Here is a 23,758-nt window from a genome sequence, read left to right on the forward strand (position 1 = left end):
TTATTTTTAACTTAGATAATAAAAAAATAAGTCTGTAGTACAACAATATAATTGTTTTGCAGTTTGTACAATGTACTAAAAATTCTCTCTGGAATGAATGAAAACAGATATTATTAATTTCCCTATTAACCTATTTCCGGTTAAACCTATAAAATTGAACTAAATGGAATTACGTATGAATAGGACTTCACAAATCTTCGGATAAGCAATTATCGGGGCTAAAAAAGTTTTTGGTCTTCATCGAAAGCTTCTTCATATTTTTTAACTGCTGATCGCTGGCCTCAAAAAGATTGTGTATGTGCTGTTCATCTAGGACAGCTTGTTCCATTAATTTTCTACAAACGTAAAATAGAATCCAAAGGAAAATACATTATTTCACTGCTCAATAAAATAAATATCTTAAATGATTTGAAAAATCTCACTTTTGGTCTTCAATCTAAAAGTTAACAAAAAAAATTTTTTTTGTTATTAAATATTCATAAATGAAAATAAGGATTTTATTCATACTTCCTTAGAAAGATCAGGCTCCCTCGAAGCATAGTTAGCCAATTGCGATATAAGTTCGTCTTTCTCAGAGAGAAGAAATGCTAACTCATTTATATCCACATTGTCTATGTCTTCACAAATTGGGTAGTTTTCTTCCAAGCTCTACAATTTTCCAAAATTTATATAAAAAGGGTAGATGTAGCGAGAGGTCAAATTATTTACCAAACATGCAATCTCATCGGTATGTTTCCCTTCCTCCTCAAGTTGCTTTATCTGAAATATTAAACCGTAAACCAAGAAACAAAAAATACAGTTTGTTTGAATAAATATAAAAAGAATCAATACTTCATTGTGGGCGGATGATATCTCTGTTTCAAGTTGCAACTTCTTGCAAAGTGATTTGTTTAATTTTTCGCCTAATTTTTCAGTTTTGCAATAGATTTTTTTTGTAATTTCTGGAAGCTCTTTTACCCTAAAACAAACAACATTCACACATTGGAAGAGTTTCTTATCATGCTTTAACTTTTGATTGTAAAAAAACCTTCGTTCTTGATTTTGAATAAAGTCATCTATCTAAAAAAAAAAAAAAAAAAAAGAAGAAAAGATGTTACATAATTTTAAATAATCCACAATGCCATCTCATAAAGACACCTTTGTCACAAAGCCCTGTAATTTTTTGATATCCGCTCTTGTCTTGCAAATCTCCATGTGATGGTTCTGTAACGAGCGTTCCAAGGAATCAAGACTGAAATGAAAATAAACAAGCAATCATCAGATGGAGAAATAAAAGTGCGAAATCACTTACTGCTTTGAGAGTTTATCAGTGGTCATGACACCACGAGTGCATTTTATTCTTTTTTGAATGATTTTCTTCTCCTAGATCAAACATATACTAAGACAGTATCAATAGGGGAATGATGCCTTAAACTGAAAATATTCTAGGATCTTCTATCAAAAGCTTAAAAATGAGAACCAAAATAATGCAAAAAGCCATGACAATTTGGAAGTGATTTTTTTTAACTCGACACAACCACTACTTTCATGTACCAGGAAATGGATTTATGGAAAATTAAAAGAAAACCAGACCTAAAGGAGAGCCATTACAAAATCCTGGGATAAAATTGATTATCTCACATGTAAGAAAAATTCAATTACTCAAGACCCATTTCTTTTTAACAAAACTCAAACATTTTTTTCTGGTCTAAAACTGAAACTTCTGTGCTTTAATAAATCTCCAAAAAACTTTACATTACTTGTAGGCAAAAAATATTCAAATTCGATACATATACATCTTGAATTGGTTTCTTGCAATTAAGAGGATTTTTTTTTAATTTTACAATATTTTTAACTTAAGAATATCTTTCTAGAGGTTTAAAACATTTGTAATTACCTTAATAGAAGATTTGTTAATATTTAGCGACCTAGATCTAGTTATTTTACAAGATGACAGATGAGCCTTCTTTCCTCTCACTGATTTGTTTTTGCATTTTGGCAGTTTTCTGCAATTACAAGAAATTAGACAATAAAATAGTCTAAATTTAATAAAAGATAAAAAATAACAATTTTTTTCTACTTTAACTACAACGTCCATGTTTTTTAATGGTAATAAATTTATAACAATTACATACCGATTATTGTCTGCAGGAGTTTCTTGGTAAGTAATATCTTTTTTCTCCTAATAATCGTTAATAATAGGAAATTTTTATAGGTGTTGATTCAATTATACTTTTTATATTACCTTTGCTTCATCAGTTGATCTCATTTCTTGTTTAAAAGCAATAATTTCACTCTTGAGGTCTTCTAGCATTTTAAGATGAAAAACATTTTTCATTGTGTTTCTGAAAATAACAGTCTCAATGCTATCTACCTTAGATTTAATTTCTATTTATTTATGAAACAATAAACCTTTAAGAAATATTAGATTATGGTTAATTAATATTTAATAACTAAAATTAATACATTCTTTATAAAAATTAATAAATTATAATAAAATAAAAAAATTAATTTATAAATGATAAAAAAGGAAAAACATACACATCCATGCTACTGTTCTGATCATCAGGCACCTGAATGGGACAATTTAGTGTTCTATTGAAATTATAAAATTAAACAAATTGGCCGCCATGAAAAATCTTACCACTAAACTTAAGCTGTTGCCATTTTTAGATGTATAACTCGTATTGGAACTCCTAAACAAAGACAAAATTTGTATGGATTCCTTTATTGACAATTTTATACAATAAAAATAAAGTTAATACAGATTTCAAAATAAATGGGATAAATTAAAGATTGCAATAGTGAAAATTTCTTACTGTTTGAACGACTTTGCAGTTTCTCTTTTCTAAAAAAAAAAGAAAATAGAGACAATTTTATTAAAAGTATGTTTAAAACAAGGTATATTAAATTTACTTTATAAAAATTCTGGTTAATATAATTAGGTAAAATTGGCAAAAAAAAAAATCGTGTTTAACATTATTACAGTGATATCAACCAATTATATCCTTACGTATCATGTTTTAGATTACCAATTCTGAAATTTGGGATTTAATGCTCTTCAATTCTTTTCTCATGGCATTATTCTCTTTCTCGAGGACTTGATTTTCCTTCATGGAGCATTCCAATTGATCAGTTAAGCTGAAAGCAATAGCTGCTGAATATAAGGCTGAATTTTTTACTAGTTCATTTTTCGCAATGTTATTAAAGTAAAAAAATATTTACCATAACAATTCCCTTTGATGAGGAGGTGAAACTCCACCCTTGGGAAAGAAAAATGATTATTAACTCCTAGCAACATAAAAATTAAAAAAAAAAAAAAAAACTATATGAGCAAACTTTTATTTAATTTCAAATTGAATAATAATATATAAATTGTTGATAAAAGACAAAAAATTTATCATTGGTCTTATCATCTGCTTCCAGAATATTAATCACTGGAGGGATTGATAATTGGCTTTATGGTGTGATGTGATTATAGCAGATAAGGAAATTCTGTGTTTTCAAGCTATTTTTAATCTTAAAATCTTAGTTTGTTGGTTTCTAATCATTTCGGTCTGCCTATCTCCTCTGGTTCACTCATAGATATGCTGAAACGCGTTTGACAGATCAAACCAGCAAGGATAGACAGTACAAAATGATTATTAATTAACAAACTATACATTTAAAAAAAGTAATGATTAAAATAGAGAACTATTGAAAAAAATTTAGATGATCCCTAGTAAAATCGTGTGAAATCATAAAAATTTATGTTGCACTAATGCAATAAAATAATCTTATTGTGAGACAGCGGTGGCTAAGCAGTTGGGGCAGCTGACGTGAATTTGCTATACTGTGGTTTTGGGTTCGAATCTCTGTACAGCCTATGGAATTTCAATTGTCAATAATATATAAAAAGTGTTGTAAAGTGGTTTGATGGTTCAACCGTGATATCCAATGGATAGTTAGATTTCAAGCTCTCCTGTATGACCTATTTTTCCCTGATTGGCTAGCTGGGGGTCATTGCTGACTTTTCAAGTTTTGCCTATTTTGCATTTTTTATTTATTTTTATCATTCATACTATGAAAACAGATACCTAATCCACGTTTGGTATGATTTTTTTTTTGTTTTTTACGAGGGTTCGAAGAGTAGAGGTCATATCATTGGAGTGCTGGTGCTTTTGAAAAAAGCCATTTGTATATATGTAATGCTGGATTCGAACCTGGGGCCTTTACCTTACAGAGATCCACCTATACTGTTGCAGCCACCAATGCCCTAGGACTCAAGTTCTCGATGTACTAATGAAACCCCACCCACTACACTGATGTACCATCTAAGCTTTCAGTTGATAGGCATTTTTCATCTTGATACCTTCCCTTCATTCATGCCAATAAATACATTTAAACAGAATGTAAAATCACAAATTCACTATTCTAAGTTAACCTAATTGGTTCGAAGGTCTGTCGGTACTTGACTGTGGCCATACTCACTTAACCACTCATGCAAATAAATCCATTCGTACAATCAGATAGCCATCAGGGTTACGATATTACCCCGTGACTACTCATACTTTTTCATTTCATTTCTTTAGGTTATACTTGGGCTATCAAGCTATGTAAAAACTATCACTCTTTTGATTCCTTTTTGACCATATCTACACAATTGTATCAGCACTGATCATTACTTGCAGGTCTCGCCTGTGGAATTGTCTGCAGCAATTAACAGTTCATAGTATTGATCATGGAAGGGTATTTTGTGATGGTCACATGTCTATAGTACACCTAAATGTTTGGAAAAAAAAACCAATCATAAAAACCGAAAATAACATGCAGAGATTGCGGTTTCAAATACATTATTATCTTATTTAAAAAACATTTTATAATGGAATTTTTAATTTGATGTAAATAAAAAGTATTTCTTATAAAGTACATATATGTAAGCATACATGCCGTGTTCAAATCAGAACCACTTAGCAATACTTTTTTACAGTTAGTCACAAATGAAAATTCAAAGCTATACTGGGATTTGGACCCAGAACCACTAGTGTGAAAAATCCAAGTTAAACTTACAAACCTGTCGGCCACCATGATCTCTTAATTTGTAATAACAATAATTTCACCTTTTCCTTCGTTAAATAATCATTTTTAGTATGTAAATAACGCCTTGGGAGAATTTTGTGCTAAAACAATTTGTCTACCAGTTTACCAAGCATGTTTTCAGTTCCTCCTCCAGTTCTGTTTGTTTCCCTTGTAAATATTGGATAACTTCCTCTTGTTCACAATTCAACTGTCTGAAGTATTCGATATTCTTATTTGCGCTATTAAATATTGATTAAATCAACAAACAAAATCTTTCTTTAGGAAATTACTTTACGATTACTTACTCTTTAATCTTTTTAAACTTGCTTGCCTGAAATTGAAATACTTAAGTATTGTCTTTTCAATTTTGTTAATAATTCTACCTGCTTTTCTTTAATGGTATCGCGTTTTTTCAACAAATAGCTCAATAGATCGATGCGGTGGAAGCCTTGTTTCTCTAGCAAATTGACAGCCTCGAGCAATGCTTCGTTTTGATCTCCCAAGTCGCTTACCCACCTTTTCAAGACGCTGATTGCAGACTGTATTGAACAGGATTTGAGGCTTTTGTGATCGTTCCGCAAAAAATAACTCATTACTCACTGTTTTATTCCCCGGTTGCTCTTTTCTCTTAAGGAGTGCGTTGTACAGCAATTTAAAGTCTTCCAATATCCTCCATGGTTCATTTGCAAAATCATGATCATTGTAATTCATTGTGGTTAGACTATTTATGCAATAATTGTCCATGCATGTGAATCCTGTGTGTAATTTAGTTGAAACTGATAAGAAAATTGATGACGAATTCTGTTTTGTTGGTGCAATAAACATATGTTGAAAATACATTCTTTCAATGATTCAAGAAATTCCCAATGTAAGGAAGGTAAAAAATACTAAGAACAAAACACAAATTTTACTTCATTATAAAAATATTCATTTTATAAACCAATCATACATTTTTCATAGAATTAATTATATTAAAATACTCGATAGAATCGACTTCTGATATAACAGTTAGGAACTCGGATTGTTTTGGTTTGGATTGCATGTGGTCCAAGATGACCTGGCCCCTCGTAAAAACGCCGGCAAGCTCGACGAGGGCATATGCTTTAAAAGCATATTGTACAATATTGGGATTTATTAAAATTGCACACAGGAGCTGGTCGGCTGATATGTAAGTTTTGTATCCAAGGTTTTTCAGCCTTTCAAGTATGGGCAGTTCAATTTTGTTTAAAAACTGGAAGACAGGTCCACAGTCTGTAAGCAATCTCTCCCTCCATTCCTGTGATTCAATAATTCCATACATAAAAGAAATCCATTTGATTATAATAATCGAATAGTAATACGAACAAAAGGGATTTTTGCACCCATGCAAGTTTCCCATGGAAGAAGATAAATTTTGTTCTGCATTTCCCTCAGCACTATATTAGCTGCCTCAGGATCAGCATGGAAGTTGAATTCAGCACATGAAGTTGTATTACCCACACCTACAACCAGTTTATAAATTTAGATTCAATCATTTTATTTGTCATAAAATATTACAAATTGAAATTAATCTTTACCTTGGTAATTACCGCCCATAATAAAAACATCTTTTACATTATCCACAAAATCAGGGTAAGTTCTGATAGCCAAAGCAATATTTGTCAAAGGGGCAAGACACACGAGCGTGATTTCTCCTGAATACAATCAATACGACTATTATAACTTATACTGAATATTATGAAATAAATATATACAATTGTCTTTTTTTGTTTGAACCTTTATTTTCTGATGTTAATCTATTGAGCGCTACAACAGCATTTTCCTTTTGTACTTGTGGCTTGTCAGCCAGACAGGGAAGTTGAACATCTCCAAATCCATTCCTTCCATGAAAATATTTAAGGTCGTCTGATAATTCTTCAGAGGTCATATGCAACAGAGATCTATTTGCCCCCTTATACACTGGTATCTGTAAATAATTTATTTTTTATTTGGTTTTGTCAAAGATCATTTACAAAATTAAGCATTTGAATTAATTACATGGTTTTGTTTTACTATTTATTTAATGAATTATAGTAATAAGTACTGTTCACATCACTGAGACTTTAACCAGCACTCCTCCAGAGGACACAGTTTAAGAGAAACCAGCCAATGCTCAATAGGAGGGATTAAAGGGCGAAAAATATTGACGTTTAAAGCGATGTAGTGGGTTCTCGGGATGGGAAAGTATAGAGAAAAAGACAGCAGTATAAATGGTCTTTTGTTGAAGCCAGCTTGTATTGGTCTGAAATCTGGAAAAATTTATCAAAGTAAGAAAGACCCCACAGAGCAGGATCACCCGAAAGAGGCTATTGATGAAGAGGATGAGTCTGTGACAAAGAATAAGCCAGAAGACGAGACAGACACTGCACAGTAGTATCTCCTTAAAGGGGCTATCGACAACAAGGATATGACCAAGTGAAAGGTGGAAGATGAGAGAGACCCCGCAGAGCAGGATCTCCTAAAAGAGGTTATTGATGATGAAGATGGGACCAAGTATAAGCCAGAAGACAAGACAGACCCCACAGAACAGGATCTCATTAAAGAGGCTTCCGACATCTCCTCCCCTCTTGGAAATAACACCTCCGTTTTTCAGGCAGAAATCTGGGCCATCAATATGTGTTGTAGAACACTGATGGAAAATAAAATTATGGGAAAAGATATCAAAATCTTTTCTGACAGTCAGGCTAGTCTTAGGGCATTACAAAAAGATTTGTCAACCTCACGAATGGTGGAGGAAACTATAGATCTTATCAATAGGATCTCAGGTTTGAGAACAAGGTAACCCTTATTTGGATACTAGCACATAAAGGACACCATGGCAATGAAAAGGCGGATGACTAGCCAAAGAAGGTTCTAATACTGCATTTGTTGGACGACAACTGGTATTACCCCACTCTATGAGCATAGCGAAAGAGAGTATCAATAACTGGGGCATGAAACAATTCCTTAGGGAGTGGAATTTATCCCCCGGACACAGGCAAACGAAAGAGTTTGTTAAGGCGATCAAACCAGCTGAATCGAAATGGCTATTCTCTATCTCAAGGAAGGGAATTAGGAGGCTGATAGGTATTCTGATGGGCCACTGCCCACTGAGAAGACACCTCTTCATAATGGGTATCCTACCAGATCCCTTTTGCTTTTTTTGCGAAATAAAAGGAGAAACGGCAAGGCACTACCTCGCAGAGTGTGATAGGTATGCTAGGTCTAGAGTTGAAATCTTTGAAGGAGAGGACATCATCAAATCACTCCCCGAGATTAAATTGGTCCAAAATCTTGGGGTTTGTGAACAAGTCAAGAGGTTTATGCAGGACACGTGAGCCGACCAAGTCCTGGACCTTTTAGGGACGGGGTATGAGTCTACCCAGGCATTTAACCCCTCGGGTCTTAGTCGCCCACCCTGCATAATATATATATATAAAGAGGCTTTCGACAAGGCTGTGGCCAACTAGAAGTCAGAAGACAAGAGACCCCGCAGAGCAGGATCACCTGAAAATGGCTATTGACAAAGAGGTTCTGACTGTGACAAATTATAAGCCAGAAGACACAAGGGACATACATGACAGAGTAGGATCTCCAAACAATGACAGAATGTAAACAATAAATGTGTGGTGATTAGTGACTGTTAGTCGATGATTATTCGGAAATCATGAGATGCAGTCTGGACCACAATTTCCGAATAATCAGTGAACAAGAAAGACAATTAATTTTTGGAATTAATAATGAAACAAAGTAAATATATTTTTTCAAACTTTTTGCCATACCAATTTAAAACCCGTTTGCACCATTGTTTTCAGTGTAAAAAAATCCTTTAAAATGATGTGTCATTATGTACAGGGTCGTATTTGAAATTTTGAAGTTGAACTGGGCCTGAGAGGTATCTTGTATATTTTTTCTCCAAAACAACGAAAAAAATTAAAACTACTAAAAAAGATTAAAAACGTATTTTTTTTTAAATAGCATCATTGTTACAAGAGAAATTCTGCCAGGCCATCTAAAAAGGACACCCTATACAGCTATCACATTTTCCTTTAAAAATATCCAGTAACCAACAAAAAATAATATGAAATAATAATAATAAAGAAATAAAACAATTAAAAAAAGAGGGTGGCCACTTTTTTTCCTCTCAGTGTACATAATTTGGACAAATTAGAATAAAATTTAAGGGGAGTTGAATACTTCTTTTTTGCCAAGGACGGTGAGGAGGTAGAGGTTGTTGTTGCAGACATTTTCCACATCCGTGTTTCCTTTGACGCAGGTGAGGGCGAGGAGTTGATGTCCTACAGTCGATTTGAGGATGAGCGAGATCCCCCACGCGTCGTCCACCCCGCAGTCGTTGTCAACGATCAACTTACGGGCTACCGGCCGTTCGCCGGTGACCGCGAGGTCCGCCTTCTCGAACGATGCCTTCGCCACGTTTGACATTGACTCTTCAAGACTTCAACTGTTGATTGTGTTAAATTGTTATTTTTTCCGTCCCCTCCGTTCATTTTTTTAGCCTATCGTACGACGATTTTCAATCTCGAGTCCTTCCAGACCATTAAAAGAAATCGATTTTCTGTTTTTACCTTCTTCACTTGGTAACAAGACAAGGTTTCTTCTTTTGGGGATGGTTAGGAGGTTTTAGGTGGTTAGGAAGTTTTAGGTTGTTAGGTTATTTTTGGGAAAACTGTATTTGTGTTAGTCCTTACATACTCTTTAGTTTTAACCTGTACAATATGGGGAAAAGGTACTATTGTGACTACTGTGAAAGATCTTTCATAGATGATGTGGAATCCAGAAAAAAACATATAAAATCCGTCAACCATGAGATATTGAGGAAACTTCACTATAATGCATTCAGAGGTATTACATATTAATAAGAAACAACGGTTTTGTACACTGACAGGCAAAAAATCCCGCCCACTTGTAATATAACTTGATTTGTATATATTAATCAAAGTTTCACGTTTTTTAACGTTTAATAATTGAGTTTTTATCAAAAAAAGTAAAAAAAAAAATTAAATTGCTAAGAAAAATGAAAAAATAAAAAAGGGCGGACATAAAAATTTATTTTAATTTTGTTTTAGATGTTTAATTAACATTTCACTATCACGTATTTCCTCCTCTTGCCTTAATTTCTTATCGAAGACGCCTCGGCATACTTTCTACCAGTCTGGAAATGTCTCTTGTCAGCTTAGCCCATTTTTCACGAAGTCTTTTCAAGATCGTGGAGTGCATCAGGAAGTGATGGACGTGCTCTTATTCGTCTTTTCAGGTTCACATAAATATTTGATGGAGTTCAAGTCTGGAGAACGAGCTGGCTGGGCTAAGATCCTGATGTTATGCTGTGGTACGTTTGTACTATGCGTGCAGTATGCGGACGGACATTATCGTGCATTGGAATAGGATTGTCACTGATTTCATCAAGGATAGGCAACGCATGATGTTCCCAAACTTTCATGCACATAGCGAGTGACCGTCAAAGACCCTCTACAAACAACAACCAACTCTATGCGACTCTCCACTGAAATTCCCACCCACACCATCACTGAGCTATGTCGAAAAGGTTGGCTTGGGGAAAAATTACGGGTTTCATACCTTTCATTTCGCCTTCTCCTCACTCTTTCGTGTCCATCCAGAGACTGTAGAGCAAATCTACACCCATCTGTAAAAAGTACAGCAAACCAATTGTTTCACAAAATTCTCAGTAAAAAAAAAATCATCCTGTGGTTCTGTTACCCTAGCGCGTCCAGAACTGGGCCTTTTATGGTAGGTCCAGTTTCTTGAAAATGTCTAACGGCGTCTCTCAGTGCTTCGTATGGAACTCTGATGGCAGTAGTCGCATACCTGATGGATTCCTTAGGAAGTGGAATATGTCCTTTGCTTGACCTTAGAATTTTGTTTTACCGGGACAATGAAAAAAAAAAAAGTTGGGTTGAATTTTTTGCCTGTCAGTGAATTTAGTTTGTAATGTTTGTTTTTCATCTTTTTGAGTAATAATAAAGCTAAACACAAAAAATCAAAACTACAAGCTTCTTTAAATTTATTTATTTGCAGCATATACATATTTGTACATGTTACTAATGTAGTTACAGTTAACCTACACAGTAGGTTTTTTTTACATGGTCACACACTTAAGGCTGGACTCCACACGACCGCACCGCATGACGGCCGTCTCTAAGGCGTCACACGGAGAGCGATTAGGACAGTGGAAGTGAGTTGGCTAGTCCTCACCTCTCCGTCCACACACCGCACCAAGCCCAATTAGTTTAGTTTTTGACGTACATGGATCGGGTGAGCTCCAGTGAAGAGTTTATGTTTAAATATTTCTTTTATCTATTGATTCTCTATTGCCTTTTTATAATTTTAGTACAATTCTATATTTAAAAAATTATAATTTTATATTAAACTTGGTCTTATCACACTTAAGATGTGGAAGGAGCAAGTAAAATTCCCCTTCAACACATCTTTTTTTCCATCCGCCACCCACATTCGTCTCCTTCTGCGATGATTTCTTTGCCAATTAACATCTTCCTCTAAAGCAAGTGTCTAATTCACTATTTGTAAAACTTCTTAACATATTTTCTCAACGAAACGGTGTATGCTTTGAACAATGTAGCTTTGAAGCTACTGAACTACTGTATGTGTTGTCTAATACTGCACGGTCCTCCATCACCATTACTGCAAGTTAACCTATAATAGTACTAGGTAACCAAAAAAGTTATACTGTTTTTCATTTCATTGCTTTAATACCGCTAATCAACAATTCTATTTATTGAACACTGTCTGGTAAGCCAGGGTCAGGGTCATTTGGTGGCAATAATATGACCTGGTGTAACAGGGACCATTTTTCTTCACATTTAACAATCCACCAGTGGGGAAACATCTTTGATCCAGTACTCCCACTGTACTTGGTGGAATTACGCAGTTCTACTAAATGTCGCAGTAATTTCTTGCATAGTGTTATTTAAGTTTTGGCAGTCAAAATAGATTTTAATCCTAAAAGTATTTGTAGTTTTGGTTTTGTTCTGTCAGCAGTGTTTCGGCATTTTACGTTTTTAGTGGTGAGTTGGTACGTTTTGTTATTTTAATTCCTTAACCACTTCACATTTTACAGACTTATAAACTGATGTGTTGCAACTGTGGCTTGGTTTAAATGTTCAATGCTATCTGCTGTTTTGTGATTTTGTTCATTCTTTTTACAAATATTTTTTATACAATTGTTTTGGTTATTTTTGTTAGAATCAGACCAATTAATGAATTAATATTCCAAGCAGAATGTCTGTTTATTGAAGGCTTTTCTTAATGTTTGTATTTCAGATTTAAAAACACTGGTGAGGGAAGAAAGAGCCAAGATTCCTTGTAAACGGTTTAAAAACTACCAGGAATGTTCTTTCGGTGATAATTGCAACTACTCGCATTATTCCGAGGCTGAGTTGCGAAACTTTGAGTCAATAAGTAAGATATTCCTTCCTTTCAGCATCACATTTTAAATGTGATATAGCAATAATAGCGTATATATTTATATTTTAGTACACCAAGAGGAATTGGAAAAGGCGAAAGTTCCAAAACTTCTAACTTTACAAGACTGGTTGGAAAAAAGGAGTTCAAGTGAAAGTCTGTCTTCCTCCACAGCCAAAATTTTACAAACCGAGCCTAGCCGAATTTACAACTATCGTTTACCACCATCTTTAATACCTGCGACAAAGGAGCAAATCATGTCTTGTAAATTAGAACAGTGGGGTTGAAACTTGAAATTTTATCATTACATTGTATTTATTAATCATTATTGACTGTGTGACATTAAGGAGACTCTCAACACGACACACAACCATGACACATATGCACAGAAAACACACACTTTGAGACCAGAAGACGATCTCAATAAAGATCAAAATGTTGGCAAGATAAAGAAAGTGTTTTTCTAAACCTACATCACACCAGACCACATCTCATGATCTCAAAATAATCATTATTGACTGCGATTAATTTAAAATAAACTGTTTTTAATTTTTTCCCCTTTTCCTTCTCTTTTATTTATTATAACAGGTCAATAAATTTATGTTTATGACACTGCTGTGTCCAAAGTAGATATACAAGGAATTACCATTATAATTGTTGATTTGACAGAAAGAATAACACTATTCTTCTCAGCTGTTAACTTTTATGAACGTTCCCTAGGACAATTCTTCTTGCATCAATTTGAGAATTTTCATTCTTAGTAGGACTTTTTTTGCTTTTCAGATCCTTAAAGTTGGGTATAATCAATATGAAGAAATACAGGTATATCTTAATCAGGGCTCTAGAAATGTTATGTTAAAATATGTAGTACAGAATGAAATGCATATTACACTTACACCAGTCTCACAACTTGCTGCCATTCTGGGTCCACAGTATTGTGTATGTCTGACGTGTATGACACAAAGGATGTGAGCAAGTATAAGCCAGAAGACGAGAAAGACCCTGCAGAGTGGGATCAGCTGAAAGAGGCTATCAATATAACGATTGTCCTGAAAGGGGCTATCAACGACAAGGATGTGACCAAGTATAAGCTGGAAGGCGAGACATGCTAGTCTGTATACCATGAAGTTTCTGTCTCCTGATGCAGTGTTTTTGGCCACCATACTAACGTTTTCATATTCAAAGTGAATTCAACCATTTACAAATCAAATGAATAATAATTATTACTCATAAATTTGCTTGTCTGATAAATGTTTTCTTTTTTTCTATGCTCTAAATATTGGAAAAAAGTTATATAAATTTGATCATATACAAAAAAAAGTTCGGAAATCCATGGTAAACATCTATTTTATGTGCCTCCTTGCCACCCAGAAATCAGAAAATATTTTTTATTGAATAGAAAGGAAGAAATTTTTCCCTACACTCCCAGATACATCACTTGATGATAGAATGTAACAACATATGCAATGCTGTTGATTTATTTAATACTTCTGTTTCCTCATGTCAATTACTTAAAGCATAATAATTTTATTTAGTTTAAAACAAGCTAAAAATGTACTATGTACGTAGTTATGTTTTATTATATTATTTTCATATATAGTTTAATTCTTAGTCGTTATAATTATATAGACAGAGTGTTTAATTAAATCTTTAGGTTCTTTTATTTATAAGGAGTTTATTGTTTTTTTCATTGGTATATAGTATAGTCTTTTAATCTTTAATTATGTTGAATTAGTTATATGCATTGTACTGTTTTTTCCTTTGATTTTCAATCCAACTCATCGGTTAAATTATATTTATCTATGAGGTCTGTGTCTTCAATGAATTATTTTCTTACTTTACAACTTTTTTCCATTCTGTGTATTCTAATGACTTAATGATTTAAAAAAAAAATACATGGCCTTACATGAGTGTACCATGAAAACATGGTCTGACATACACCTTGTGCGACACTCGGTGCTACTAATAAAGAAACATCAAAATATAGGTTATAGATAAACCTTCGAGTGACACCTTATTAAATTTAGTGTCAACTAAATGTCACTGATTTAGTGTGAGGGTGTGCCTGCAAATAATTGAGCATAAGCTCCTCGTTACTCTGTAGTATGAAGGTGCAAATCTGTTGTATCCAGTTTAAATTTATACAATAATCAGGCTTGATTTGTGGGTTTTGAAGCCATGAGAAAGAAAATATTTTTTAAATTTACAATGAACCGTTTAAAATTCTTTTTCTTTAGGAACTTACTATTATCCTGTTTGTATTACACGATGTAAAGTCCTATGTAAATGGAAATCTGGATTACTGATATTAAAACAATAACAATGAAAAACTGCAGGATCTTTTCTCATTACCTGGAAATAATAATAAGTTACAATTAATTAAGGTTTTTAGTTGAGATAAAAAAGTCAATGACACAAGCGGGATTCGAACCCACGATCTTCGGCTAGATACGCCGCTGCTCTACCACTTGAGCTATTGTGACCCCGATCCACTCGGACACCAACTTCCCATCTCAACCCCACCTTTTGAGTCTTTCCTCCCTTCTTGCCATTTTTCAGTAATAATAAGCCAGGATGTCCCAACTTCCAGATCTGGCCCTTTGATGCTACAAATGTGAATAAAAACCTGATTAAACGGAAATCAGAAATTAAAATTTGGGTGACTGCAGGTGACATGTGGTCAGCGTGATAAGACTCTCAGCTCATAGACCCTGTGGTCATCGGTTTGATTCCCACCATAGCCCCTGACCCTTTTTTCACACTACCCTTCCCTCCAACTACATATAAGATGAAACAATCTACAATATATGCTGGCTAATATGTGAATTCATAAGGCCATTAAATAAATAATAATTATAATAAAGTTAGGGAGGAACAGAATGGAACAGAAACTCATGATGTTCCTGGATTTGGAGGTTCTTGTACCGGATTCTGGTTAGAAGGCTTAATTGAGGTATCATCTGATGGTAATAATAGTGTTGGGATGTGTTGGTAAATGAGCATTGAAAATGGTATGTACCAAGAATGCTCCCTTGAAGGGGCTAGTTTGTATTGGTGTAATATCTGAGTATGTAACTCTTCACTCTGAAGCAACAGTTCCAGTATAATTTAATAAAGGGTGGGAAGAAAGTGTTTAAATTAATAAAGCATGCCTGGGTTCCAGCCCCCTCAAAATACACTACTTAAATTTATTTGAAATTTCTTTATAAAAATAAATATATATACACACACAAATTAAAATTAAAATATTAATGAAAAATTCAGCTTTTTGGGGGTGAAGGTGGTATGCCATTTTCTGAGATGCTTGCTTCATTCTGCTTCCCTCCTGCATATAATTCTTCATGAATCAACTTGAGAATTTTCATTCTTAGTATAACTTTCTTCTGCCTTTCGAGATCCTTTAAGTCGGGTATAATCGATTTGAAGAAATGCAGGTCATCATCTTCATCTGAACTCTACAAATACGTTATAATTAAAATAGTACAGGATAAAATGCAGGTTTCACCTACCCCAGAGTCTCGTTTGTAAGACGAGACAGACTCGGATTGCCAATTTTGTGTGAAAGCATCTTCCTGCCATTCCTGGTCCACAGCATTGTGTATGTCCAGGTCAGTGGGCGATGTGCCGAATTCTTCTTTTATTTGGGAAGATCTCGGATTTGGTGTCCCACCGACAAAAGCCATCTCATTAAAGTGTTTCCAATTTGACAAAGGTGCTTCAGGCTGCTCTGAATTCCTCTTTAACTGCTGCCTATAATAATCTCTCAGTCCTCTCCACTTAGATTTTGCCAACATCACTAAAAAATTATTAAAGATCAACTTTATTAATTCTAACAAATTAAATTAATGTAAGAAAAAATTAAAATACAGACTTATCCATAATTACTTCTTTGCTTTGTGCCCAATTGTTTCAATTTATATGAAACGAGCATATTTTCAAAAAATTAGATTTAATAAAAGATTTATTCTCAGAACAGTAAGACAACTGCTCAATTGCCATAACTAATAAAGCGATAACTGCATAAGTGGTAGTATGATAATCTAAGTTCTCCCAAGTTTGTGCAGAAAACTAGATAAGTACTAGTTCATAATGTGATAAGTAAGAAAATATATAATTAAGATCAGTCCAGAATAATTAAATAAATTTAAAACTTATTTACTTACAGAACTACATTGAAAATGATGAAAGCGCAATCAAGAAAGTTACCACAAAAATTGAATTTATATTAAAGGTCAAAACTAAAATTGCCGTCCCAATTAGTTTTTGGACTTACCCAGTTTTGCCCTGAGGGTGCAGATGTATGTATGTATTTTAACTCTAATAATGTATCATATCATTTTTATGCAAATGTACTGTTTTTTTTTTCAGAATTATGTTTATTTATTTGATTTTGTATAGGGTTGTCAATAACATAAACAGTTTCTGAGGATGACGTATAAGTTGAAATCTTGGCGACCACTTAATATATACCTGCAACCACTTATTATGATCCTCCATAACATAAAAACAAAATAAAAAAAGTGAAGGTAATAATTAAACAAAGATAATAACTGGCAAAATGCATAAATGTATAAAAATGCACTTACTAAACAACAGACAGGGCTGATCAAGGACGATAATATAGTAGAATTTCTTTAATCATATGGATGCCTTACTATAAAAAATAACTGATTGCTTTCATCCAGAATTATGAATCATGCAGTTTTATTGCTTCTTTAATAGATAAAAAGTTAAGCTTTGGATTTAATTGTTCATGTAATTATTTTTTACATAAAAAGGAAAAACTGAATAATCAGTTTTAAGGAGATTTAAAAATATGCTGAACGCTTATTTAAGAATAATATTTTGCGAATTAAATAAACAGCCTCTCTAGGATGACAGGGAACTTGTACTCACACACATCACTTGCTTTTTTCAACATTATATTTGTTTAAAGCTTGTCGACAACACTAATTTATACCTGTAACCACTTATTTTGATACTTTATCATCACCTAAAAACGAAATAATAACAATTGTAAGTAAAATTCTAGGATATATTTCATTGTTGAATAATGAGATTAAACGAAAATAGTAACCGACAAAATGCATAAATGTCTAACAACGCACCTACTAAATCAGCGATGTGATCTTGAACATCTTGGATAACACGGTAGATTTTCTTTAATCATTACAATTAATTAAGGTTTTTAGTTGAGATAAAAAGTCAATAGCACGAGCGGGATTCGAACCCACGATCTTCGGCTAGATACGCCGCTGCTCTACCACTTGAGCTATCGTGACCTAGCTCAAGTGGTTGAGCAGCGGCATATCTAGTCGAAGATCGTGGGTTCGAATCCCGCTCGTGCCATTGACTTTTTATCAACTAAAAACCTTAATTAATTGTAAGATATTAATTGGTCAAGCGGACCACGAAATTACTGAATTTAATCATTACTAGCAACAGTAACTGATTATTTTCATCCTGAATTAATCATGCAGTTTTATGGCATTGTTAATGTTTTTTTAAATGTTAAACATTTGGATTTAATTGTTCATGTGTTTATTCTTTATGGAAAAAAACCCTGAGTAATTAGTTTTAAGGATATTTCAAAATATGCTCAGCAATAATTTGTTGGAGTCATGAAGTGGAAAAAAACACAAATATGCTGAAAGCTTATTTAGGAATAATATTTTTTATTTATTTTTGATATATAATAAATTTTCTGCATTTTGTTTTGTTGAAAATGTCTAAAACATGCCGTTTATTTTGCGTGTTTTGTAAGAATTGTCAAAGATTTGGCGTTTTTGTTTTCTTAATGGGTGCCATTTTGAAAAGATGGCAGGAGTTGCAAAGATTCCCAATAAAAGGCGTTCCCGTGGGCCGATCGAAACGATTCTTTTTATTGTACAGCGATTTGCCTTTTCCATGAGACGTGCGATAACATAATTTATTCAAAGACTCACTGTTCATGCCCAATTCCGCTCCCACGTCGTACCAAAGTGCGTTGATGAGAAGTCGGTTGTGGTGGTTGGCGTCGGCTGTGTCCCAGAGTGGCCTCCTCCTGTGCACAGCTGCTATCAACGCGCTCGCACTCATCACGGCAGATTTTTTCCACAGAGATGTACCCAACAAAGTGAACAGACCTGCACTGGCGATCGCGGATCGACCCCGGTCACGCATCGCACGCACGCAAGTCCCCCCTCTGGGGAGGAGCACAAGCACGGCATGCAGGGCCGAAAAGGTGCTTGTTCCGTATCGGCGGGCTCAACGCCCCCTTTTCTTCTGTACAAGCACGAAACCACGTCTGAAACGCACGGCCTGACACGCAAACCCCTCACGTCAACGATACGATTATTATTCTTCACGTGCGTTCTAATATGGAATCCGAAATTCATTTTGGCCGATTATCACGAATTCGTGCCTGACTTTAAAATGGAACGGTTAGAATTTTTTCAAAAAGAATTTAATAAAAAATAGCTTTTACTGGTGACGGTGCTGACGAACTACAAAGAATTAATTGTCGAAGAAAGGGCAAATTATAAACAGGGTGAGTCGCTATTCGAACGACAAAGTGCTTCTTCACCACAATGTCAGGCCGATGCAGAGATAATAGGATAATAATAGTATAACACAGATAAAGATAATATTATAATAACATATATAATTTTATAATACAACTAGAAACCTTTAACAAATTAAAATAATAATCTTTTTATCTGAACAAAATAATGGCGCCCTTACTTTAAAAAACCATAAATGAACATACCTTGCAAATAATAGAAAAGAAACGAGATCTCGTCTAATGATATGTTTAATATTAAAATACTGTAACTTGTTACTCCGGTACCGGACAGGACTCAAATGTCCACTCCGCTTTGTGTGGATCGTCCCCCTCTCGTCAACAACTGTTTGTTTTATCTTAGCCGACGATCCTCACAAAATCACCCCCTGTTGAAAGGAGTGGCCCTACAACAGTGCAATCATCCTCCGTGTATCATGCTCCTAGGAAGCAATAATCCATCAGCTGCACTGCCGCCTTCCTAAGCTGAAGCCAGTGGTGGTAGTAGTAGTAATCCTGTTGTACATTTTCTTTCATTCTGAGAGTATCTTCTGTAGACTGAACCTTGTGAACGACGTTTCTGGTTTCTCGGTAAGCTGGCGTCGACGATGAAGCACATGTAGTCGACTACCGACGTTACTCCTTCTTCGCTTGTTGGTTCACTGTCTTCTGAGTAAATTGAGCTTGAGTTGCATCCATAGATACCTCATGTACGTTCGATTCATAGTTTACACCAGGCTGCTATCTCTCAATTGGTTGTTTCTTGGCTATTTTCTATGAAAAAGGATTCTGCTATTTCAAATGGAACTCCCTGGCATGCGACTCTGTGGGTGGTGTCCTGTTTATATATGTTATATATGTATAATATTTAATTTAACATATATTATATAATTGTATATGTTATTATAATATTATCTTTATCTGTGTTATACTATTATTATTATCCTATTATCTCTGCATCGACTTGACAACAAATGCAACAAAAAAGTTCGTATGGACAATTGTCTGATTTTCAACCCTTTCCAAAATATTCAAAGTTTTATAGTTTTTATATTAATCCATGTTTAGCAGCCATAATTGACCGTATTAATTATTTCAATGAATTGTACTTTTTATCTTAGGTCTGGGTTGAGATACCGCAGAACACATTTTATGTTTCTGCGAAGGTCTCTGTAAGTGCAGGTTCTCTCAACTAGGACAAGAAAAACCACAAGGAAGATCCTACACCAAGGAACCGCTGGCAAAGCTGTGGAGGTTGGTTAATAGCCTGAACCTGGCCACTGAGTTATAATTAACAGAGGAGCACAATAGATCTATTTAGGTCGAGGTGCAGTAGGCTTTGTGGCCGCCTCTCTCATCCCTATTCCTATCCCTATCCCCTGGGGTTGAGATGAAAAAGTTAGTGTAACGAGCGGGATTCGAACACACAAACTTAGGCTAGCCTAGCCGAATCCGGCTCGTGACACTCATATTTTTTCATTTCAACCAAGACCTTAGATAAAAATTATAATTAATTGAGTTTTATAGTTTTTTCAACTACTTACGGTTTTCGTCATAAATCTACTCGTAGCTTTTCATCTATTCATTTTTTAACCAATTAAAAAAAATGAAAAGAGCGTTAAATTTCCTGTTTATATACATTCTGTTAGTATTTTCTTAAAACGAACTAATCCTACTTTTAGCTCGTTTATCTCTTTTCTCGTTTTCTCTCCCAGGATACACTCTTTCACGTTCTTTCTCTTCGCTCTTACTCACTATTGAGTCATTCTTATTCATTGTATTTCAATGTCTTTTAGATTCTTTCTTACCCAAAAACTTTTTCTTTTTCCCTTCTTTTTTCCAAGAACCATTAGGGGGAACAGGGGATAAAAGAGGAGGCCACAAGGCCTTCTGCAATCTGCACCTCGACCTGAATAGATCTATTGTGTTCCTCTGTCTTTTATAACTCACTGGCCAGCTTCAGGTTGTTAATCAGCCTCCATAGCTTTGCCAGCGGCTCCTTAGTGTAGGATCTGCTTGCAGTTTTTTCTGTTCTAGTTGCAAGAACCACAGAAACATAAAATATGTTCTGCGGTCTCCTCCTCTTCCTGGCAGTATCTGCACAGTGTTTTTCTGTCTGTACTCCTATCCGGTGCTTGTGCTTTCTTAAGTGGCAGTGCCCTGTGAGTTGTCCCAAAACTTCGGCTATAACACCCATCCAGTCGCGAGCGGAGGTGCGTCATCTCTCATCTTGAGAATCAAAACGTCCGGTAGGGCCGAAAACGCTAAGTACGGACGTTGAAGATCCTCATGTCCTTTTAAGGGCTCTGAGTAAATACGGGAAGCAGTGCCCTGTGATGTGTCCAACCAGAATCCTGGTTCCAAGAACCATTTCTAGCTCAATTCACGCAACGTTTTCTTCCTTCTCTATATGTACTTACAATACTTTCTTGCTCTTCCATTCTGTTTAAGTCCATATTTCCCACTTCTTCATTCGTTTTCATCACTCTCTCTCTCTCTTTCTATCTATCTATCTATTAATCTATATCTATCTCCTTTTATATCCTGCCCCTGTGTAACTATTAAAATTAATATTAAATATTAATTGTGTATATACATGTTTTTGCACGCAATAAGTAAGCCAACACACATTCAATTATTATTGGTGTGCATTTCACGTGTCAGGTATATAAAACATAAAACATGATTTCATTTTCTAAAATATTTATATAAATTTTACGTCTTAAATTTGTCATTAATTAAGCTACTTTACTTGTGCACACGTTCGAAACATTATAGCTTTGCATTCAGATTTTTTTCGCTCTGACAGTTATTTGGACATCATAAGAATATGAATTACTCAACACACTTTATTCATTATTTCCAAAATAGTAATAAAATGCTTTAAAACGAAATAATACTTTGTAATTACTGCAAGACATTGCACAAAAAACAAAAAATCATGTCATCCTGTTTATGAGGTCTTTTTTCCAAAAAGCCCACAATCCAAATTTGAATATAACTTGTACTTACAGTGGTTAAACGAGAAGCTGCTTTTTCAGACTGGTGTGTCCAAATCCCCGTAACGCTGATATTTACAGAGCGGCCTTGGTCGAGATCCGTCCTCGTTCAAAGCATAATCGCAGGTTCGTTTTGTTGAATTTGACGTTCAAATTATACACGTAAAGTAATTAAACTAATTACAATTTCCTCAATCAAGGTAAGTCTGTGAAACTGATGTTATTACACGGCATACTTTTACAGTGCAATTCGTGCAGTTTCGTAATGCCTGCGTCTAAATTTCTTATGTCTTCGTTTGAAAATAACATCGATCCTTTTGAAAATACGATCTTTCGTTGTTTTTGATCCGATTTGGTCCTTCATTTCTCGAAAATTCTTATGTAGATGAACTGTTATATATAAATAAATACAACTTAATAATGCCAAATTATAATTATTTTGATTCAACTAAAGGCGTTTCATTTTGGGTACACATACTCTCAGTTCGTATCAATATATTAATCCGGGATTTTTTTGGAACCAATTAGGGATTGTGGTTTCACAACTGAGGATTTAGCTGTAATCCATTGTACTGGAAATCTATCAGATTAGGTCCTCCCGATTTTCCAATAGGATAGCCTAAACGGTATATTTATATCCGCATAAATTATAAATGTATTTTCGAATAAGATCTCATAAATAAATGTAAGTAACGTTCTAAATTGCAGCTGAAGAGATTGGTGCAGCAGAAGTGAAGGTATCGTGACACCAACACTCAAGGTGAGACTCTTCTTTCTATAATTTTATCTACTTTACTTTCATTGGTCGGGAATGCTAATTTGCTTGAGAGTTTATGCCAGGATTTCTAAGGAACCACTTCGGGAGGAATTCAATCAGAATAGGTTCTGGAGTTGCCTGTAAAAGGATACACACGAGAGTCCTTAACAAAACTTCGGGATTTGATAAAAAGGATCAAGTTTAAGGAAGAGCTCTAGAAAATTTTTTACGGTGCGTAAGGTCGTAAAGAGGCCGTCTATTTGTAACCTTAAACCTTAAGCCACAATGTAGAAAAACTTCTTTTATCTGTAATATCTAAGCAAGAATCGATCCTCGTGATTTTTTTCTAGGCCAGTTGTGTACTTATAATTTAAATTTAGGTTAAAAACTATGAAAAGTTAATTTTTGAAAATTAATCTACAAAATTAAGCAGTCTATTTCGTAAGACAGAAAGACTAAACAAAAGGTTGACCAAAATTGAGGTCCAGCTACTGTGCTACTAATACTACAAAGCTGCTTTTCGAGCTTTGAATTTGTTCTAGATGGCAAGGCCATTTCTTTCGAGATTCATGATTAAAACTAGATAAATGGCAAAACATTTTTAAAGCAAATATCCCGTTTTGGTGGAAGGAGAAATAATAACATAATATATAATTAATAAAATAAATAACTGCATACCGTTCTCATTTCTCGCAGGTCAGTTTGCGTAAAAGAAATCATCTCACCCTACTTTGTAACCCTGATTTTGCGCTAACTAATCACGGTCTTTTCCAGTCAATAATGCATTTTCTTTCTATCTTCCATGCAAATAATGATGACTATTTGCCCCTTGTTTGGCCACCAACAAGATAGACAATAAATCCACTCAATCTCAGCACACACACACACACACACACACACACACACACACACACACACACACACACACAAATATTAAAAAAAATACAAAACGAAACGTAAATATCG

The 23,758-nt window shown here is 34.4% G+C and overlaps 4 protein-coding genes and 1 long non-coding RNA gene across 8 annotated transcripts; 2 read left to right on the top strand and 3 right to left on the bottom strand.

Moving 5' to 3' along the window:
• Nucleotides 1-31: 31 nt before the first annotated feature.
• Nucleotides 32-5,874, bottom strand: LOC106665813 (coiled-coil domain-containing protein 186-like). 4 transcript variants are annotated; one of them, XM_014392549.2, is made up of 21 exons: nucleotides 5,638-5,873; nucleotides 5,421-5,576; nucleotides 5,343-5,368; nucleotides 5,165-5,276; nucleotides 3,205-3,242; nucleotides 3,012-3,120; nucleotides 2,799-2,827; nucleotides 2,624-2,675; nucleotides 2,521-2,552; nucleotides 2,225-2,324; nucleotides 2,115-2,161; nucleotides 1,877-1,985; nucleotides 1,292-1,362; nucleotides 1,138-1,231; nucleotides 1,028-1,059; nucleotides 832-958; nucleotides 709-759; nucleotides 508-648; nucleotides 423-436; nucleotides 174-335; nucleotides 32-88 (listed from the first exon to the last, which is right to left on the bottom strand). In XM_014392549.2, exons 1-20 carry the CDS (start codon nucleotides 5,860-5,862, stop codon nucleotides 188-190), a joined length of 1,713 nt encoding a protein of 570 aa, XP_014248035.1. In that variant the 5' UTR covers nucleotides 5,863-5,873; the 3' UTR covers nucleotides 32-88; nucleotides 174-187. The 4 variants fall into 4 exon arrangements, with proteins under 4 accessions (XP_014248035.1, XP_014248034.1, XP_014248037.1 ...); XM_014392548.2 differs by having other exon boundaries at nucleotides 832-1,059; nucleotides 5,638-5,874; XM_014392551.2 differs by lacking the exon at nucleotides 32-88 and having other exon boundaries at nucleotides 182-335; nucleotides 424-436.
• Nucleotides 5,875-5,942: 68 nt separating this feature from the next.
• Nucleotides 5,943-9,698, bottom strand: LOC106665817 (uncharacterized protein C1683.06c-like). Its single transcript, XM_014392560.1, has 5 exons — nucleotides 9,232-9,698; nucleotides 6,793-6,982; nucleotides 6,594-6,710; nucleotides 6,382-6,518; nucleotides 5,943-6,313 (listed from the first exon to the last, which is right to left on the bottom strand). The coding sequence occupies exons 1-5, from the start codon at nucleotides 9,475-9,477 to the stop codon at nucleotides 5,981-5,983; spliced, it is 1,023 nt and encodes a 340-aa protein (XP_014248046.1). The 5' UTR covers nucleotides 9,478-9,698; the 3' UTR covers nucleotides 5,943-5,980.
• Nucleotides 9,671-12,981, top strand: LOC106665818 (zinc finger matrin-type protein 5-like). Its single transcript, XM_014392561.1, has 3 exons — nucleotides 9,671-9,897; nucleotides 12,355-12,492; nucleotides 12,568-12,981. Exons 1-3 carry the CDS (start codon nucleotides 9,771-9,773, stop codon nucleotides 12,780-12,782), a joined length of 480 nt encoding a protein of 159 aa, XP_014248047.1. The 5' UTR covers nucleotides 9,671-9,770; the 3' UTR covers nucleotides 12,783-12,981.
• Nucleotides 12,982-15,022: 2,041 nt separating this feature from the next.
• Nucleotides 15,023-19,116, bottom strand: LOC106665849. The gene is made up of 3 exons (XM_014392634.2): nucleotides 18,441-19,116; nucleotides 16,005-16,291; nucleotides 15,023-15,950 (listed from the first exon to the last, which is right to left on the bottom strand). The coding sequence occupies exons 1-3, from the start codon at nucleotides 18,655-18,657 to the stop codon at nucleotides 15,756-15,758; spliced, it is 699 nt and encodes a 232-aa protein (XP_014248120.1). The 5' UTR covers nucleotides 18,658-19,116; the 3' UTR covers nucleotides 15,023-15,755.
• Nucleotides 19,117-22,055: 2,939 nt separating this feature from the next.
• LOC106665850 lies at nucleotides 22,056-23,133 on the top strand. Its single transcript, XR_001340355.2, has 3 exons — nucleotides 22,056-22,661; nucleotides 22,744-22,795; nucleotides 22,876-23,133. It is a non-coding gene; the product is annotated as an uncharacterized LOC106665850 (long non-coding RNA).
• Nucleotides 23,134-23,758: the final 625 nt, after the last annotated feature.

Source organism: Cimex lectularius, unplaced genomic scaffold (genome assembly GCF_000648675.2).
Source record: "Cimex lectularius strain Harlan isolate CLEC.00 unplaced genomic scaffold, Clec_2.1 scaffold12, whole genome shotgun sequence".
In the NCBI taxonomy this organism is placed as follows: domain Eukaryota; kingdom Metazoa; phylum Arthropoda; class Insecta; order Hemiptera; family Cimicidae; genus Cimex; species Cimex lectularius.

Bases quoted from the DNA above. Each gene is read 5' to 3' on its own strand.
- LOC106665813 (XM_014392548.2), bottom strand. From the start codon at position 5,862: ATGTTTATTGCACCAACAAAACAGAATTCGTCATCAATTTTCTTATCA. The intron at 2,676-2,798 runs GTAAGAAATTTT...GTCTTTGTTTAG, and splicing joins ACTGCAAAGTCGTTCAAACA to GAGTTCCAATACGAGTTATA. The intron at 2,553-2,623 runs GTAAGATTTTTC...TGTCCCATTCAG, and splicing joins GCAACAGCTTAAGTTTAGTG to GTGCCTGATGATCAGAACAG.
- LOC106665817 (XM_014392560.1), bottom strand. From the start codon at position 9,477: ATGTCAAACGTGGCGAAGGCATCGTTCGAGAAGGCGGACCTCGCGGTC. The intron at 6,711-6,792 runs GTTCAAACAAAA...GATTGTATTCAG, and splicing joins ATTAACATCAGAAAATAAAG to GAGAAATCACGCTCGTGTGT. The intron at 6,314-6,381 runs GTTCGTATTACT...ATTGAATCACAG, and splicing joins TGGGTGCAAAAATCCCTTTT to GAATGGAGGGAGAGATTGCT.
- LOC106665818 (XM_014392561.1), top strand. From the start codon at position 9,771: ATGGGGAAAAGGTACTATTGTGACTACTGTGAAAGATCTTTCATAGAT. The intron at 9,898-12,354 runs GTATTACATATT...TTTGTATTTCAG, and splicing joins TCACTATAATGCATTCAGAG to ATTTAAAAACACTGGTGAGG. The intron at 12,493-12,567 runs GTAAGATATTCC...TTTATATTTTAG, and splicing joins GCGAAACTTTGAGTCAATAA to TACACCAAGAGGAATTGGAA.
- LOC106665849 (XM_014392634.2), bottom strand. From the start codon at position 18,657: ATGCGTGACCGGGGTCGATCCGCGATCGCCAGTGCAGGTCTGTTCACT. The intron at 16,292-18,440 runs GTGAGTCTTTGA...ATAATTTTTTAG, and splicing joins AGCGGAATTGGGCATGAACA to TGATGTTGGCAAAATCTAAG. The intron at 15,951-16,004 runs GTAGGTGAAACC...ACGTATTTGTAG, and splicing joins CTTACAAACGAGACTCTGGG to AGTTCAGATGAAGATGATGA.